The 14980-nt window shown below is 53.6% G+C and overlaps 1 protein-coding gene across 1 annotated transcript; it reads left to right on the top strand.

Annotated features, from left to right (window-relative positions):
• Positions 1–2462: 2462 nt before the first annotated feature.
• PDZK1IP1 (PDZK1 interacting protein 1) lies at positions 2463–9487 on the top strand. The gene is made up of 4 exons (XM_054638231.2): positions 2463–2609; positions 6352–6460; positions 8329–8427; positions 8953–9487. The coding sequence occupies exons 1-4, from the start codon at positions 2543–2545 to the stop codon at positions 9023–9025; spliced, it is 348 nt and encodes a 115-aa protein (XP_054494206.1). The 5' UTR covers positions 2463–2542; the 3' UTR covers positions 9026–9487.
• Positions 9488–14980: the final 5493 nt, after the last annotated feature.

Raw genomic sequence — 14980 nt, 5'->3', positions numbered from 1 at the left:
GACCTGTAGGGCTTTGTCTCACCATGGCTGGGTTTTGCTGGAGGCTTAAATGAGAGAGACAGCAAGATTTCCATCAGCCAGCAGAAGAAACACACAGTTATTTGTCATTGCAGCTCCCAAGCCACGGCCAGGATGCCAAAAGGAAAACCTGGCTGGCAAATAATTTGTTGGAATTTCAGACTTTGCCCCTGCAGTGAGGCTGCTACAGTGACCTGCAGCTTCTCATCCCCCCAGGCCAGACCCAGGGACATGCAACCAGGAGGTGCCACGGGAGCTTTGTCACAGAGGCCCCTTCCTTCCTAATGGCTAAACGTGCTTTGGAGCACAGGGGAGCTTTGAGATAAGCACTGGGTGGTTCCCTGGCCTCATCAGTGAGACAAAAATCACTGACTTGTCTTAAATGTCATATAAATGTGGGAACATGCAATTGGTAAAGTATTATTTGCTCCTCAGGATGGAGCTGACAGCAAGACCACTGTATGAAAGGCACGGAGCCCTGCCTTCATCCCAGGGCCCGGCCTGTCATCTCCTGTCACCATAGCACCTGGATGGATCCTTGAGACCTCCCTGTCTTTGGGAAATCACCCCAAGTCCCTGGAGCTGTGCTGTGCAGAGCCCTGGGGTGATTACACAACCCAGAGTAGTGGAGGAGGAACCCGGGGACCCAGCCCCAGGCGTGGCAGGGAGTGGACAGCAGCAGCAGAATGTCCCAGACCTTGAATTTCCCAGGGGCAGCAGCAGGACCAGCTCCTCTAGGACTTCTGATCTGCTGATAAAGCTTCTGCTCCAAACAGCCAGGCTGCTTTTGCTGGGCTTTTGCAGAGAAAAGCAACGGGCAGGCAGCAAAGATGGAGAGCTCCGCACGCTTTCCCACTGGCTTTCCCCAGGTCTCGGGGAACCCAAAGTTCACTCTCGTTTTTAGTCATTCACAAGCCATTCCTTTTCCTCTGTAACATGATGAGATTGTTTTACAGGGCCTAATTATGGGCCCTTGTTGTGACACTTCCTTGCTGGGTGCGTAGGAAAGTCCCTGCACCACTGATTTCACAAGGAAAAATTAGTGGGGTTGGCAGTGGGGTTATCCCACACTGCAGCTGGGGGCGTGGCTGTGGAAAGGAATTTGGGAAAGAGTTGGGAACTGGCCTTCCATATTATACAGCTCAAAGTCAGGCCTGGTTTGTGTTCAGGATAAATGATATTACTGTAAATACAGGGGTAAAGAGTTGAGGTGGAGGAAGGCAGTCTTCCTCTGATGAGTGTGCATTTCTGAGGGTGCTGCACACTCCTGAACATGGGTCCCATGGGATAAAGTGTTATTTGGAGCACCCAGGCAGGGTCCCTGGAATGGAAATCACCAGACCCAGAAGTCGGGGGCTCAGATGCTGCTGTGGGGTTTCAAAGATGCTGTGACACACCACAAGAAGAGTGACAACGGAACCCCCGGCTCACAACTTCATAATTTCCTTCAGAAGCAACTGAAGTTTCTCAGCTGTGAAGCCAAATATCTTTTATTCTTCCTGTGGGGTGAGCTTGCCAGTCATCCAAACCTGACATGGACTGGAAAACTGCTTAACTCGGGACCTGCAACTTTCTCTGTCCCGCAGCATTTGTGCAGCTTTTGTGAAGGGCAAGCCTTGAGGCCTGCTGCAGCTCTTTGGCTGTTTCTACCTCTCCTGGTACTGAAGAAATTTTGGGGCCAGCCCTGATGACTCAATAAAATGAATGCTGCTCTGTTTAATAGTGTCACCATTAAACAAGGTGTGGGAGGTGAGAGGCAGTGCCCAGCACAGAATCTGCTCTATTAATTGAATGTCTTAGAGTCACAAATGTGTTTTGCTGGGTTATTAGTGACACTTGTTGAAAAGAAAAAGCAGGGAAGTAGGTGGGGGTCCCACAGGGTGGGAAGGGATGTCAGAGCTGGGGCATTGCTGGGCTCCCCCTGTTCTCCTCCTGTGGGGAGGGGACCTGGGGGACACCACGCTCCTCTTCACTGGGGAAGAGTTTGACCCACCTGGGTCTCGTTTTTTCTCTCCTGGGCCAATGCAATTGTTTTGTGCCTGAGCTGCCTCCCACGCCCCACCTAAGGGGACTGTCAGGTTCAAGTCACCGCGCCCGGAATTCCCCTCCGGCTTTGGCGGGACAGGGCGCAGAGGCGCCTCCTTCCCGCAGCAGGATTTGAATAACCAGGTGAGAGCATCGGCCTTCCTCCTTGGGGCGTTTGATAATTGACCAGGCGCTCATTCCTGCGGCAGGGCTCTGTGCCCGGCTCTCTGTGCCCTGCTCTCCCTGCCCTGCTCTCCGTGCCCTGCTCTCCCTGCTCTCCGTGCCCTGCTCTCCCTGCCCAGCTCTCCCTGTTCTCCGTGCCCTGCTCTCCGTGCCCAGCTCTCCCTGCTCTCCGTGCCCGGCTCTCCGTGCGCTGCTCTCCGTGCCCTGCTCTCCGTGCGCTGCTCTCCGTGCCCGGCTCTCCGTGCGCTGCTCTCCGTGCCCAGCTCTCCCTGCTCCGTGCCCGGCTCTCCCTGCACAGCCCGGCCCCGCTGCCACCATGCCCGCCCGCTGCCTGCTGCTCCTGGGGCTGCTCCTGCAGCTGCCAGCTGCCTTCTGCCAGCAAGGTAAGGGCCTGACCTCTCGGGAAACAGAGGCAGGGAAAGGCAGCGAGCCCCCGGCAGGTGGGAGCTGCTGGTGGGGGACAAGGGACTACAGTGCAAGAGTGTCTTCGGGAGGGAAAATTCATCCCTGCTCCTTCCTGAGCTTAGCTCTGGATGGGTGGGTGTCCGCGAGGTTTTGCTGGAGCTGGGATATAGAGACTCTCTGCCTGTTTTGCAGAACTGCCACCTGAGGTTTATCTGAGGTGCTTACAGAGAGATAAACTGCTCTGCTTTACCTCTGGCAGGACTGTGCACCGAGATGAGCAATCTGTTTTCTTAAGGCTTTTTTCTTTCTTTCTTTTTTCTCACTCTTATCCTTGAGCAAGTGTTGTTCTGGGTTGCTCCCTGCGCTCTCTGATCCTCCTGTTAATCTGTAATTTTGATCATTGCTGAGGAGAAGGAGCAAATATTTTCCTCAGCAAGTTGACCTCCTCTTCTCTTCCCAAAGACTTAACAGAGAAACTTCCTGTGCTAGGGTATTATTTTTAGGAAAATCACTAAGGGCTTCTCTAGTGCTAGAAATAATGAGGAGTAATTAAAACTCATCTGGTGCTGCCCAAGTCCCGGAAAATTCCCTCCCTCTTTCTCCTCCTGATGCCCCAGCCCTGACCGCTCTTCCTGTGTTTGTTTACCAGCTTGCTGAGGATTGAACAGTCTGGAGTGTCCATTGTCAGCAGGGTTGAAAGTTTTGCTTGGAAAGAGTAAAGAAAAAAAAATCCTTTAATGAGGATTCGGAGCCTGGCACAGCTTCCTTAGACAGCAAAAAAGGCAGGCCAGCCAAAGCTGTCCAAACACTCAGAGAAGATGCATTAAAAAACAGGTCTGTGTCTTCAAATTAGCTGTTGAGTGTGGAAATGGAATTGCAACAAGTGCAGTGGCCTATTTTGGCACCAGCACTTTTCTTGGTCTGGTTTGTAGCTGCAGATGTGAGGAGACACATCTGCCAGGGCTGCAGATTCCACGCTGCTTAGCTTGGCCTCAGAGATCTTGTTTGTGGGGGGAAACCCCATCATTACTGTGGGGAAACACAGAGAGGAGGTGGCAGAGCTCGAGGGACAGGCTGACCCAGGAGGGGCATCCCTGGTGAAGCATTTTTCCAGGAACACAGCCCTGTTTGCACAGGTGAGACTCATCCTTTCAGCCATCCCTCCTGGCAGGGCAGCAAGGTGTGCTGGTGGGACTGCAGCCAGGCAGTGCCCCCGAGGGAGGGCTGGGACCCAAACCTTTACTCCCTGAACAGATCCTATCAAGCTCTTGCTCCTGCCTGATCCCTATTCCTCCTTTCTTATGCCCGTGCAAGCTTCCCAGCGGGTATTTCAGCCCAATGCAAAGGCATTTGCCATTCCCCTACCGTCCTTATCTCCCCCTGCAGCCAGGCCCTACATGATCTCTGAAATCCAGAAACCCTTGATTTGGGTTTGGTGTTTTCCCTTTTGGCTTTGGATGCTCTGGAATTGGGTGGAAACAGCCACAGGAGTGAGATTTCACTCACAAAACCATCCAGTACCTCCTGAGCATGCTTGCTCCAAGGAGGTCTGCTACCACTTTTCTTCCCCCCTCCTTTCCTGGAAGATCACAAGATGCAAATTTGGCAGTTTAAGTCATTGCTGACTTCATTCCCTGGCTGCCCTTGAACTTCCTTAACCCCAGCAGGAACCTCACAAAGGGCTGGACCTGACCATTCCCCCACCCCCCCAGGCTTAGGCTGGAAACCCTGGGTCTGGCAGGAAAAATAAACTACAACTAATAAATAAATGTGGCCAGCAGCCAAGGGCAGAGTGAGGGAGGATGCAGAGTGAGCCAAAATTCAGCCAGGAGGCAATAGGTGTGTTTGGGGCTGCACTCACAGAGGTGAGTGGTGGGCAGCAGGGCAGGAGCATCCTTGACCACCAGGTAGGACAGGAGGGGACTGAGATCTGCTCTCCCCACAGCCACCACCCCTGGCTGCCAGCAGCAGCAGCCTGCTGATCCAATGGTGTTTCAGTGGAAACACACTGATATGAGAGGGAATTTCCATCTGAGCTCCTCCTGCTTGAGTTTCTGCCCTGGGACCTTGCAGAAACACGACAAATGTCTCTGTGGAGAGAGGGGGCTGAGAGATGCCACTCAGGGCTGTTCTCACAGCCCCTTGCCCAGCAGTGCCACTGCTTTCCAGACTGGCACTGCTGGTCAGTCAGCTGGCCAGGCTGATTGCACTTCCAAGAGGAAAAAAAGAGCCGTGTTTTGGGGGTTGAGGTTGGCTGTTGTTTTATTTATTATTTTTTAAATTAAAGTCTCTTGTAGTAAAGACTCCAGGAGCTGGGGATGTTACCAAAGGACAGTCTCCCTCCCCAAAATCAGAGGGAGAAGAGAGCTGTTAGCAGCAGAGCCAGTGTGAAGCTGTCTGTGGGGTAGGAGTTGGCACGTGTGGAGCATGCAGCCTACTCTTACCACTGCTAGTAAAGATTATTTTCTGTTTATAGCAGAGGCTTGTCTCCTGTGAGACAGAGGAGCCATTCAGTGTAGAGTTCCTGAGGGGAACTGAAGCATCCACTGCTCATCCTGGGGCAGCTCAGCCTTAGAGGTGTCCCTGGCTGGGTCTGAGTGTCCTGAGGCTGCTGCTGGGGCTGGCAGGTGTCACCCTGCACCTGCCCCAGCTGCCCCTGCAGAGGGACCAGGGCATGTGCAGGGGTTGCTGTTCTGATCAGCAGGTGAGGAAAAGCTGGGTCTGAGTAAATACCAATTAAATCTCAAAGGCTGTGTGGACAAGGTGTCCTTTAGTGCCGATGTGACGGCACTTTAGGATGGGTTTGACTACTTTGAATGTTCCATTGTCCAAAATCCAGTGGGAGGCAAGGAGCAGCCATCCCAGCAAGGGCTGGGACAAGGTTTCCTCTTCTCACTGCCTGCCCTTGCATCCTGCCCACATCCAGGAATGTGTCTCACAGCCTTCCCACCCGTGGCTGGATTCCTGCTTAGGTCTGGATAGAGAAAAATGAACCTGTCAGTCTGTTCCAACCCTGGGGGAAAGGGGGCTATCCCAGCCAGCTCCCACTCTCCACCCCAATGCTGCCTGGGCTCCTGCCAGCCCCACCTGTTCTTTGTGCTGAGGTTATTCCTCTGAATGCCTCAGCCTTCAATTTCCGTCATAAATCATTTGTTGCTCTGGAAACTTGTTGGATGGTGCATTTTACCAAAATCCACCATGACAACTTTTTGCAGTGGGAGTGGCAACCCAATCTAACACTCTCCCTGCTACAGAGTCCTTGTTTTATCAGTCAGTATCTGGAAAATATCCCAGGAATGGTGTCTGTGGCATCTGGGGACAGAGAATAAGCAGTTTGCTGGAACCCCTCTGCCTTCCTTCATTTGGCAAACATTCTCCTTCTCTCCCTTCCTCCATGTCCCCCAGGCCTTTTCTCCCTCATCACAGGGTCACCAGCCCCCCAGGGTGCATGTTTATGTATTTGTATGTGGATGTCAGTGGATATGGGGCCCCAAAGCTGCCAGGCACCACACTCCACATGCAAACACCAGTGAAAATTCTGTTAATTGTACTTTATTTCATTGCTATCACCCAGGTGAGCCTGCCTGCACCCACACCAACATTCTGCTTGGATTTGCAGGATCAAGCTCTCATCTGGAGCTTGCTGAAGTTGGATAGGAGGAGCTGGGCAGATGAGGGCTGAGGGTGAATTTCTAACCGTGTCCTGTTCTCTCCCTGCAGCCCGGGGCAGCCTCCAGCCGTGGTCCCAGGGTGTCATTGCAGTGGTTGTGTTCCTAGTGCTGGTGGCCATCGCTTTCGTGGTCAACAGGTTCTGGTGTAAGGACAAAGTGTAAGTGTGGGAGATGGCTCTGAGCTGGGCTGAGCTGCACGTGTCCCTTCCAGCAGCCTCTGTGTGAGTGCCAGCATTGGGAACACCATGCTGGCTGTGCTGGGAGAGCAAAGACTCCTTGTCCTCATCTCCCTGTCCTTTTGTCCCTTTCCTGGTCTGTGATCCCTGTTACTGATTGCCAGGTGGGAGCTTGCACCCTACAAATGCTGCCATGAGAAAAGAAAGCACTGGGCTGGGAATGGCAAAGCCACGGCATCGTGGCTGGATCACATAGGAACGTGTTCAGGGACCTGGCCCAGCCTGGCTTTCCATGGCTTTTGGGGGTGCAGCTCCCATGTGCCTTGTGTCCATGGGATAAGGCCTGAACCAGCTTTTTTTGCAAAGCAGACAGAACCAAGTTGTGAGAACACACTGAGAGGAGCTGGGAGAAAAGGGAGGTAGTGGCACTGGCAGTACCCTCCACCTGGAGCCCATGGCACAGGCCAATGTGGTGTCTTTATTCATCTGAAAAAGGCTCTGTGGGATGGGTTAACTCTTGCCTTGGCCAAGCAGAGTCACAGGCTGCTGCTCCTGCTCAGCTGAGCAAGGCCAGCTGGCTAAGTTGCAGTAACCTGATCTTGAACCTGAGCCCAAAGGCAACAGGGGATGAAGACCAAAGGCACCCCACATCTGTTTCCTGGTCCCTCTGCACTGGTGGGGTTGCTTTAGGATGGAATCTTCTTGAACCTGAATGTTCCTGCAGCCTCTCCAGGCTGGGGAGGTGGGCAGCTGGCTTACACTCTGAGCATCTGTAGGTCAGCTTTAGCCCCAGAGGCATTTTAAGCAGATCCCTTTGGGATGCATTCTGAGCCAATGCATGATACAACATGTGTATATATATATATTTATGTGGTCTGATTTGCCACTGTGGTCTTTGTTTCCCAAAGAGGAACCTTTGTCCTCACACTGAAGGAACCCCCAGCCCATGGAGTGGCAGGCAGGAGTGGTGTTTCCCACTGCTGCCCGTGCCTGGCTGCCTTTTCCCAGCCTGGAGGCAGAGGATGCTGAGGAGGGCTTGAGGAGGGAAGGTGCCTTGTTTTAATTAATCTGGCCTTTCTTCAGAAGAGCAGCAGCGAGGCTCGGCAGCCTGGAGCCCTGCCAGCTCTGTGCTGTCACTGTGACAGCAGCTATCAGCTCGAGCCACTGCCTGTTTGTGCCAGGCTGTTCCCTGGAAAAGCCTCTGAAATTGCCCTTGGGCAGGTGCTGGAGGAGGCAGGGCCGTGCATGCAGGGTGGACCTGCACCCACCCTCTGCCGCTAAACCCGCGGTGCTGCTCAGGCTACAGGCTCATTCCAGAGCTTTTGGAGTCTGGCTCCAAACACCCCATCCCTGCCCAGTGCCTCCTTCTGCAAGCAATCCAGGCTCACTGTTGAGAGAGAGCAGCTCTGCTTTGCTCACATGGATGTGCCCAAGGACAGCCCTCCTGCACCAGGGCTGAGGCACTAGCGGAGCCTTGGCTGCTCTCTCTGTGTCCATCGGGATCCACAGGGACTATTTTGTTACAGATTGCACAGAAGTAGACTGGAAAAACCAGTTAGCAGGAGGAAACAATCCCACGTATTGACAATGAATTCTGCTGACTGCCAGCAGGGTGCTGGGAGCCACTGCTGTGGGGACAGGGGCTGGCACTTGGCACAGCCTCTGCAAACCTGCAGGGAGGGTGTTTGTCCTTGCCCTTGTCCTGCTGGGAAGGAGGCTGAGCAGGGTGTGTGAGGACAGAATCACATCCAGGTCGTTTATTGTCTCTGTGGTGTCATCACCAGTAAGGGGTTGCTGCCCTGCACAGCTCCTTTGGTGCTCCTGCAAACTCCTCTCTTCCCTCCCTGCAGGGAAAGTGCTGAGAACGTGGTGAGCGTGGAGGACAAGCCAGATGCTGTCATGTCCAACGGCCATGAAGGCAGATACGTATCAGCTGCAGCTGACTTCAGGTGAAGGACCTGCTCAGACTTCTTCCCCATGGCTCCCAGGCTCTGCTCTGTTCCCCTGGGACAGCTCAGACATGCAGAGCTGTGGTCTCACCCACGTCCCATGCACCTATTTTTGGGGCTTTTAACCTTTCCAGGGGCTAAGCCCAAGGCAGTGAGGGAGTATCCCCTTCTCCCTCATCTCTCCCTATCCCTGCAGCTGAGACCCACAATCCATCCACCACCTCACAACCTGCTACACCACATTTTTCTTGTGCTAGGTCACAGATTTCCAAAAGAGGAAACCATCAAAAGTGACCACCAGTCACCACATGGATGGTGACAGCCAAAACAGCCCTCACTAACAATTAGAGCAATTCCCACCCCACACTTGGCTCTGGTCCTTTCAGGGTGACCCCTCCTGTGGTCCCCATCTCACCCCTCACTCTGTGCACAGCTGGCACCAGCAGGGTTAGGACACCACTGGTGCCTTTGGGGATGCTGGTCTTGGGATTGAGTTCAGCATTGCACTTGTCCCTCTTGGTGCAGGTCCAAAGAGAACCAGCACGCCTACGAGAACACCGTGGAGCCCGAGGAGAAGGTGATCACCACGGCCATGTAGCAGCACCCATCCACCACCCTCCTCTGCCCTCCATCCGCTTCCCGCTGCTGCGATGGGCGCTTCCACAGAGACCCTCTGCACTGGCATCCCCGGGACTGAGGGGCCCTGGCCTCTCCACAGCACCACCACCTCCTCATCTTCTCCTTTTCCACCCGTGGAACATGTTCTTGTCCCTCTGGGGCTGCTGTCCACACAGGCATCAGTTCCCAGGAGGGGTCTGGAGGTGCCACCTCTCCTGCCTGGTGGTCACCCCACCTGGTTGTCTCAAGTCCCGGGAGGGTGTTGACCTGTTCAAGACACAGAGGGGATCCTGCTGGGTGCCTGGGACATCCCCATGCTCCCAGCTGCCCTCCAGGGAGCTGTTGATGGAAAACCTACTCTTTTCTCCCCAGTTCACCCTCCTTTTTATGACCTACACCATGCATTTTAATGTCAGAACAAGCCTCCCCCTCTGTACATATCTTCCCGGTGAGCAATAAAGAGAATTGTTGCCTATGACAGCCAAGAGGGTCGTTCTGCTAATCAGCCAAAGGACTTTCTGGCATCTCACAGCTCTCCCAGCCTTCAGGCAGTTGGGAGAATGAAGGACATCAGGGAATGCTCAGCATTTGGACTGCCCCAAAGCCTCAAAGGGATTTACAGGGAAGTGAGAGCATCATTCCCCTCCGTTTGCCAGGTGGGGTTACTGAGCCACAGAAACAACCCAGCACTTCTCAGTGCTGCTTAATGGGTGAAAGGCAGCACTCCCTGAATCCCACTGACCCCAGTGTGCAGCCCTACAGCCAACTGGGAGCCATTTCCAGGCTGGAGGCATGGCAGTCACTGATCAATGCTGCCAGGAGGTGGCTGGGGGCCACTCTGGCCAGTGCTGGCTATCCTGGGGCAGCTGGCCATGGTGCAACCTGCTCCTGCCAGGCTGCTCATTAACCAGGGTCTGCCTCTTGCTGTGGTGGGGGCAGTGCCAGGGCCACCATGGGAGCAACAAGTGTTTCTAAGCTGTGGCATTTGAAGATTGAAATGAGAGACCTCTGATGCTTTGGCCATTCCTGGAGTATGAGTTACTCCAGTGGCATGAAGGGTCCTCTTCCTTACCAGTGAAGAAAGACTCTGCAACCAAGGGCAGCCCAGCTGGGGCAGCACTGGGGTGGGAGATTTATAAGAGGGCATTTTTGGCAGCCCCTGGGAGTGAGGTATTTCTAGGGCTCTGCTGTGCACTTCCCACAGCTGAGGCTGCTGATGTCCCTAGCAAGTGGAGACACAAAAATTCAGGTAGATGTCTTCCAGTAACAGCCCCACCTCAAAAGGTATTTTCCCTAGAGCCTGAGGTAGGCGAGTATTTTGAAAATGCCCTCAAAGCCTTGGCATTGAGAAATCACAGCTCCCATTGAGAAATTGGATGGGAGTAGAAGAAAACAGGCAGAAGGGTTAGAGGGGTCAAGCCCTCAGATATGAAGGCAGGATGGCTGCATCCCCAACAGCACATCAGAGCTGTTGCCATCTACCATCCTCCCTTGGGTAGCTGGAGGCTGAGCCAGCCCCAGACTGGGTCCTGGAGCACCCCAGCTGTGCCCCTGATGGATGCTGCTCCCCTGACTTTCCTCTCACAGGTGCCAAACATCACGTGGGTTTGGAGAAAACCAAGCTCCCCAAGGTTCAGTGGTACTGCTGTACTCAGCAGGGTTTAAGGATTAGTCATTGCCTGTTCCTGCCCTGTCAGCACTTGGGCTGGGGGTGTGGCAAGAGGAAGGGAACCCATTAATTTTTTACCTCTCAGTTGCAAAAGAAGTTAACAATGTCATCCTTATAATGAGTAACAACAGGAGTTCATTCCCTGCCCTGTGTACACAGTGAATGTGTGAGAGATGCCCGAGCTGCTCACCCTGCAATGCCTGGATGTGGGGTTGGAGTGTAGGTGTGCTCAGAGGGCCTCATCTCAGTGTCCCTTTCCCCACAGATCCCTGCCATGGCTGTGAGTCTGAGCAAGGACAAGGCTTCACTGCTGGGCTTGCCCAGGAGCTTTCCTGCTTGGTCTTATCACAACCAGAGCCCCTTTGGAGTTCCCTTCCCTGGGGAAAGCACCTTGTGCGGGGGCCAGTGCTATGTCCTAGCAGGATCTCACCTCTGCACTGCCCAGGGTGCTGTCCTGCCTCAGTTTCCCTTGTCTGTGTGAAGCAGAAGCTGAGGCTGACTGAAGCTGCCTTCCCTCGAGCTGTGCAGTCGCTCGCAAACGCTTCTCGGTGTGATCCTAAAAAGAACAAAAGGGAGCGAGCATAAATGAAATTTATTGTTGGAAAATCTTAATTAGATTTTAAGCCCCAAAGGGGGAAAAGTGAGGTATTATCTGACACAGCTAATGAGTGTTAAGGGTCCATTGTTATATTTCTTGTTTACCTTTCTGTGCTGGCTGATACAGCCCAGATCCTCGTCTGTACTGCCATAATTAGGATATCTCATCTCTTGCTGATAGGGTGGGGATGCTCTTTAAGGCACACTGCTGTCTCATCCCTCCCTGGCAGGATGAGCGTGATTGGGAAGACAACTTCTGGTGTTCCAGTGCTCGTGCCTTCCACACAGCCCCCGTGAGCTGGGGAATGTCCTCCAGAGTCCGGGCTCTACCTGAGACCCCCAGGTGAGGGGCACCTCCCACAGCCTCACAGACCTCTCTGAAGGGCCCAAAGCTAACTTGCCTGAGGGCCAAATCCCCTCCAATACCTCTCTCCAACAGCACAGGGGGATGAAGGTGTCCTTCACAAGCCTCCCCATGCCTACCAGTGAAGGGTAAGGACACCATGAGTTCTCCATCCTATCCCCCCCATTCCATAATGCCATTATCTCTGAAGCCTTGGGCTTCAGGAAGATCTCCAGGGTTGTGTTCTGCTGCTGACAGGATGGTCTCCTTTGGGGCAGAAGATATTCAGGGTGGGGGGGGTTTTGCATCTCCACTTTGTTACAAGGTGTATCACGACTTTTCTTTGTGACCTAGGAGGGTGCAACGCATCTCTTGGAACCCCAGATAATGAGATATCTTGTTGGAAGCCACCTTTACTCTGATGCTTCCCCAATCTCTCCTGAGGCTCTTTAGCTATGAAGGTTTGAGATGTTTCAGCTGTAACTGCAGCAGTTTGGGCAGGTGGACACCTATGATATAAACTATCCCAAAATAGTTTAATTACAGATTTGCTGTATTCAGGTAAACTGCTGCTGGAAGCAGCTCTATCCCTGCACCTGAGCAAACCTCAGGTTTATATCCCGGCCTTGGGCACCTTGACACCCAGGAGGTGTGATTTGGATCTCCAGAGGAAAAAAGGGAGCCTGTCCCAGCCTTTGGGTGGTCCTTTGGGTGGGGAAGAAGCCCAGCCACCCAGGTGGAATCCAGGAGCACGGCGTGGAGGGGTGGCTGTGTGTGGGCAAGGGGGCTGCAAAGTTTTTGGTCTCGATTCAAGCCCCTGAAAGCCGGAAGAAAAATGCCATCCATTGTGGGTTTATACACCCGTAGTAGCCAAACAAACATCCCCGGAGCCTGTCCTTATCACTTTATTACACCTGCTAGAGTGAATAGATTAAAGAGAATGGGGGAGGGGGGAGAAAGCTGAAGAATCCAGCAGAAAAACTGGGTTTTGGGATTGTTAATTATTCTCTGGGGTCTCTAATCTTTAACTGGCAAACAGCATCACTAACTGTCTTAAAGCCCCTCCTGGAACATCCTGATAATAAGCCATCTGCATGAAGGCACCCCGTTATCTGCCCTCCTCCAGCCGCCTGTGACATGGCTGGAGTGGGAGATAATGGATGTGTGGTGTGTAATAACGACACGTCATTCATGATTATCGGCCTGATACCCAACCTTTTAGCTCCATTGTTTGTGCTTCAAAAAGAAAAAAAAAGAAAAAAAAAAAAGGAAAAGAAAAAGAGAAAATGAAAAGGAGATGGGAAAAAAGGAAAAGGGAAATTTTTGGTGCTGTGGATTGTCCCGGGGTCCCCGAGGTGTCTCCGTGCCAAAGGGGCGGGCTCTGCCAGCATCTCCCAGAGGGTTTGTGGTACTCGGGAAGGGCTCGCCCTGGATTGGCGGCTGCTGTAGCCATGGTGACGGAGGAGCGAGCTGAGACAGCGCAGAAATGTCACTGCCTGCCACGGAGATATTCGGGGCAAATGGGCGATTAGATCTGTGTCACTGCCTGCTGCCCCGCTCTCACACTGCTCCTCTGCTGCTCTCCCAGCCGTTTGGGGCTGCCTTGGCAGAGGAGGTTATCTTGTACAAGCTGCTGTCCAGAAACTGCCACGGTTTGAAGGTGGGGGGATGTTTGTGCTGCTCAGTTTGACCTGGCTAAGCTGAAAACTGGAAGAGTTTTCTCCTGCTGCATTAGGGCTTCACGGTGCATTGGTGCTGTGAGACCTTCCCTCAAAAGCTTTGGCCCTTCGAACTGCAAACCTGGTTTAAGCATGAATCTTAACAGGAGGAGATTTTAAAGTGTTTGGCTCTGCTTAGCTCAATTACTGTCACAACTGCCTGGAATAACAATCCATTTTTTTTGCATCAAAAATGTCAGCAGTTTCTCCTCTCTCTCCCAAGCAGATTACCAAGAGCAGTTTCCCTGGAGAAAGTCTCTGCTGAAAGTGGTTGGGGTTGGCCATTCATAACAATCTAGCAATCAGAAGGACTCTTGGAAACCAAATGGGCAGCTTTGGTCCTGGCAGTGAACAGGGAGATGGCCCCAAAACACAGGGCACTGTACAGTTAATGGGGTGGGCAGCAGCTGGGGGTCCTACCCCCCATTCCCAAACCAGAAGATGCTGCAGTGACACCTCTAAGTGCCGCCAGGTTTCTTTTGGAGCCCACCAAGGAGACTGGGATGGGTCTTTGTGGCCAAGAGCACCCAAAGCTCCTTTCTTGGACCACCTGCTGGAGAGTAGATGAGCAGAGCTTCCAGGTGGTTTGCCTCTTCCCAGATGGGTGGCTCAAATGTCTGACAAATAGGATTTTTCAGTAACAAAAAGGTGTTTTTAAACCACTGCCCTCTGAAGGCCTGGCTGTGCTGGAGCTGGGGAGGAGCACAGCAGGAGTCTGACCTTTCAGACCTGAGCCCAGCAGCGGTGCCAGGGTGGTGGCACTGGCATCTGCACAACCTGCACCCAGCCTCCCTCTGAGGGTGAGAAGGGGAGGGCTGGGAGAAGAGGGACTTGGTCTTCAGCTGCCTTGCAAAATAAACACAAGCTGCACCTTGCTGGTTAATCTCAGCATCCCTGTCCCTTTTGGTACCCACATAGCCAAAACAAAGCTCTGGATCCAGCCTGAGCACAATGTTTTTTCTCGAACTGGGCATGCAGCAGGCAGCAGAGATGGGGAGCAGGAGGGCTGCAGGAGTTCAGTGGATGGGGAGATGCTCAGGTTTGACTGTGGTGATCTGGCCATCAGCAGAGAGCTGCTCAGGCAGACAGACAGGCAGACAGACACGGTTTGGATGTGTTGGTGCCTGCAGTGATTCTGTGATGCCAGCGCTGGAGGTGAAAGCTGCACAGCCTTGTCTGTCACCATGGCACGGCTCACATGCAGGCCTTGGTGCCTCAGTGTCCCCTGCTGCCCGCTGGGTGCCCGGGCCCTCGGGGCAGTGACAAACTCGCCCTGGGCTTTGGGCAATGCCCAGACCCACGGGGGACTCTGACAGCATGGCTGCTCTGCTGAGGGGGGGGACAGGGACATCCCCAGGGACAGGACACATCCTCTGCCTTGCTGGGCCTGGCTGTGCTGCCTGCCAGGCCCGGGGCCTTTACCAGGGACCAGGGAGGATTTTTCTGGGTCTCCCACTGCCACCTACTGATCCACTGCACACCCTGGACCTGCAGCTCATCCCGATGGTCCACCTGGACTGGTGCTGGGGAAAGGCTCCCTGTACCCCCACCACAAACCCAGTTCCAGGGCCAGTGTTCACCTGCACCCCTTGGGCCACCCTGGAACTG

Source organism: Agelaius phoeniceus, chromosome 8 (assembly GCF_051311805.1).
Source record: "Agelaius phoeniceus isolate bAgePho1 chromosome 8, bAgePho1.hap1, whole genome shotgun sequence".
Lineage (NCBI taxonomy): Eukaryota > Metazoa > Chordata > Aves > Passeriformes > Icteridae > Agelaius > Agelaius phoeniceus.
Note: the sequence above shows the minus strand (reverse complement) of the source record. Positions and strands in the feature narration are given on the sequence as shown.

Coding starts and splice junctions, on each gene's coding strand:
- PDZK1IP1 (XM_054638231.2), top strand. CDS start 2,543: ATGCCCGCCCGCTGCCTGCTGCTCCTGGGGCTGCTCCTGCAGCTGCCA. Junction 6,461..8,328: donor TTCTGGTGTAAGGACAAAGT/GTAAGTGTGGGA, acceptor CCCTCCCTGCAG/GGAAAGTGCTGAGAACGTGG. Junction 8,428..8,952: donor TCAGCTGCAGCTGACTTCAG/GTGAAGGACCTG, acceptor CTCTTGGTGCAG/GTCCAAAGAGAACCAGCACG.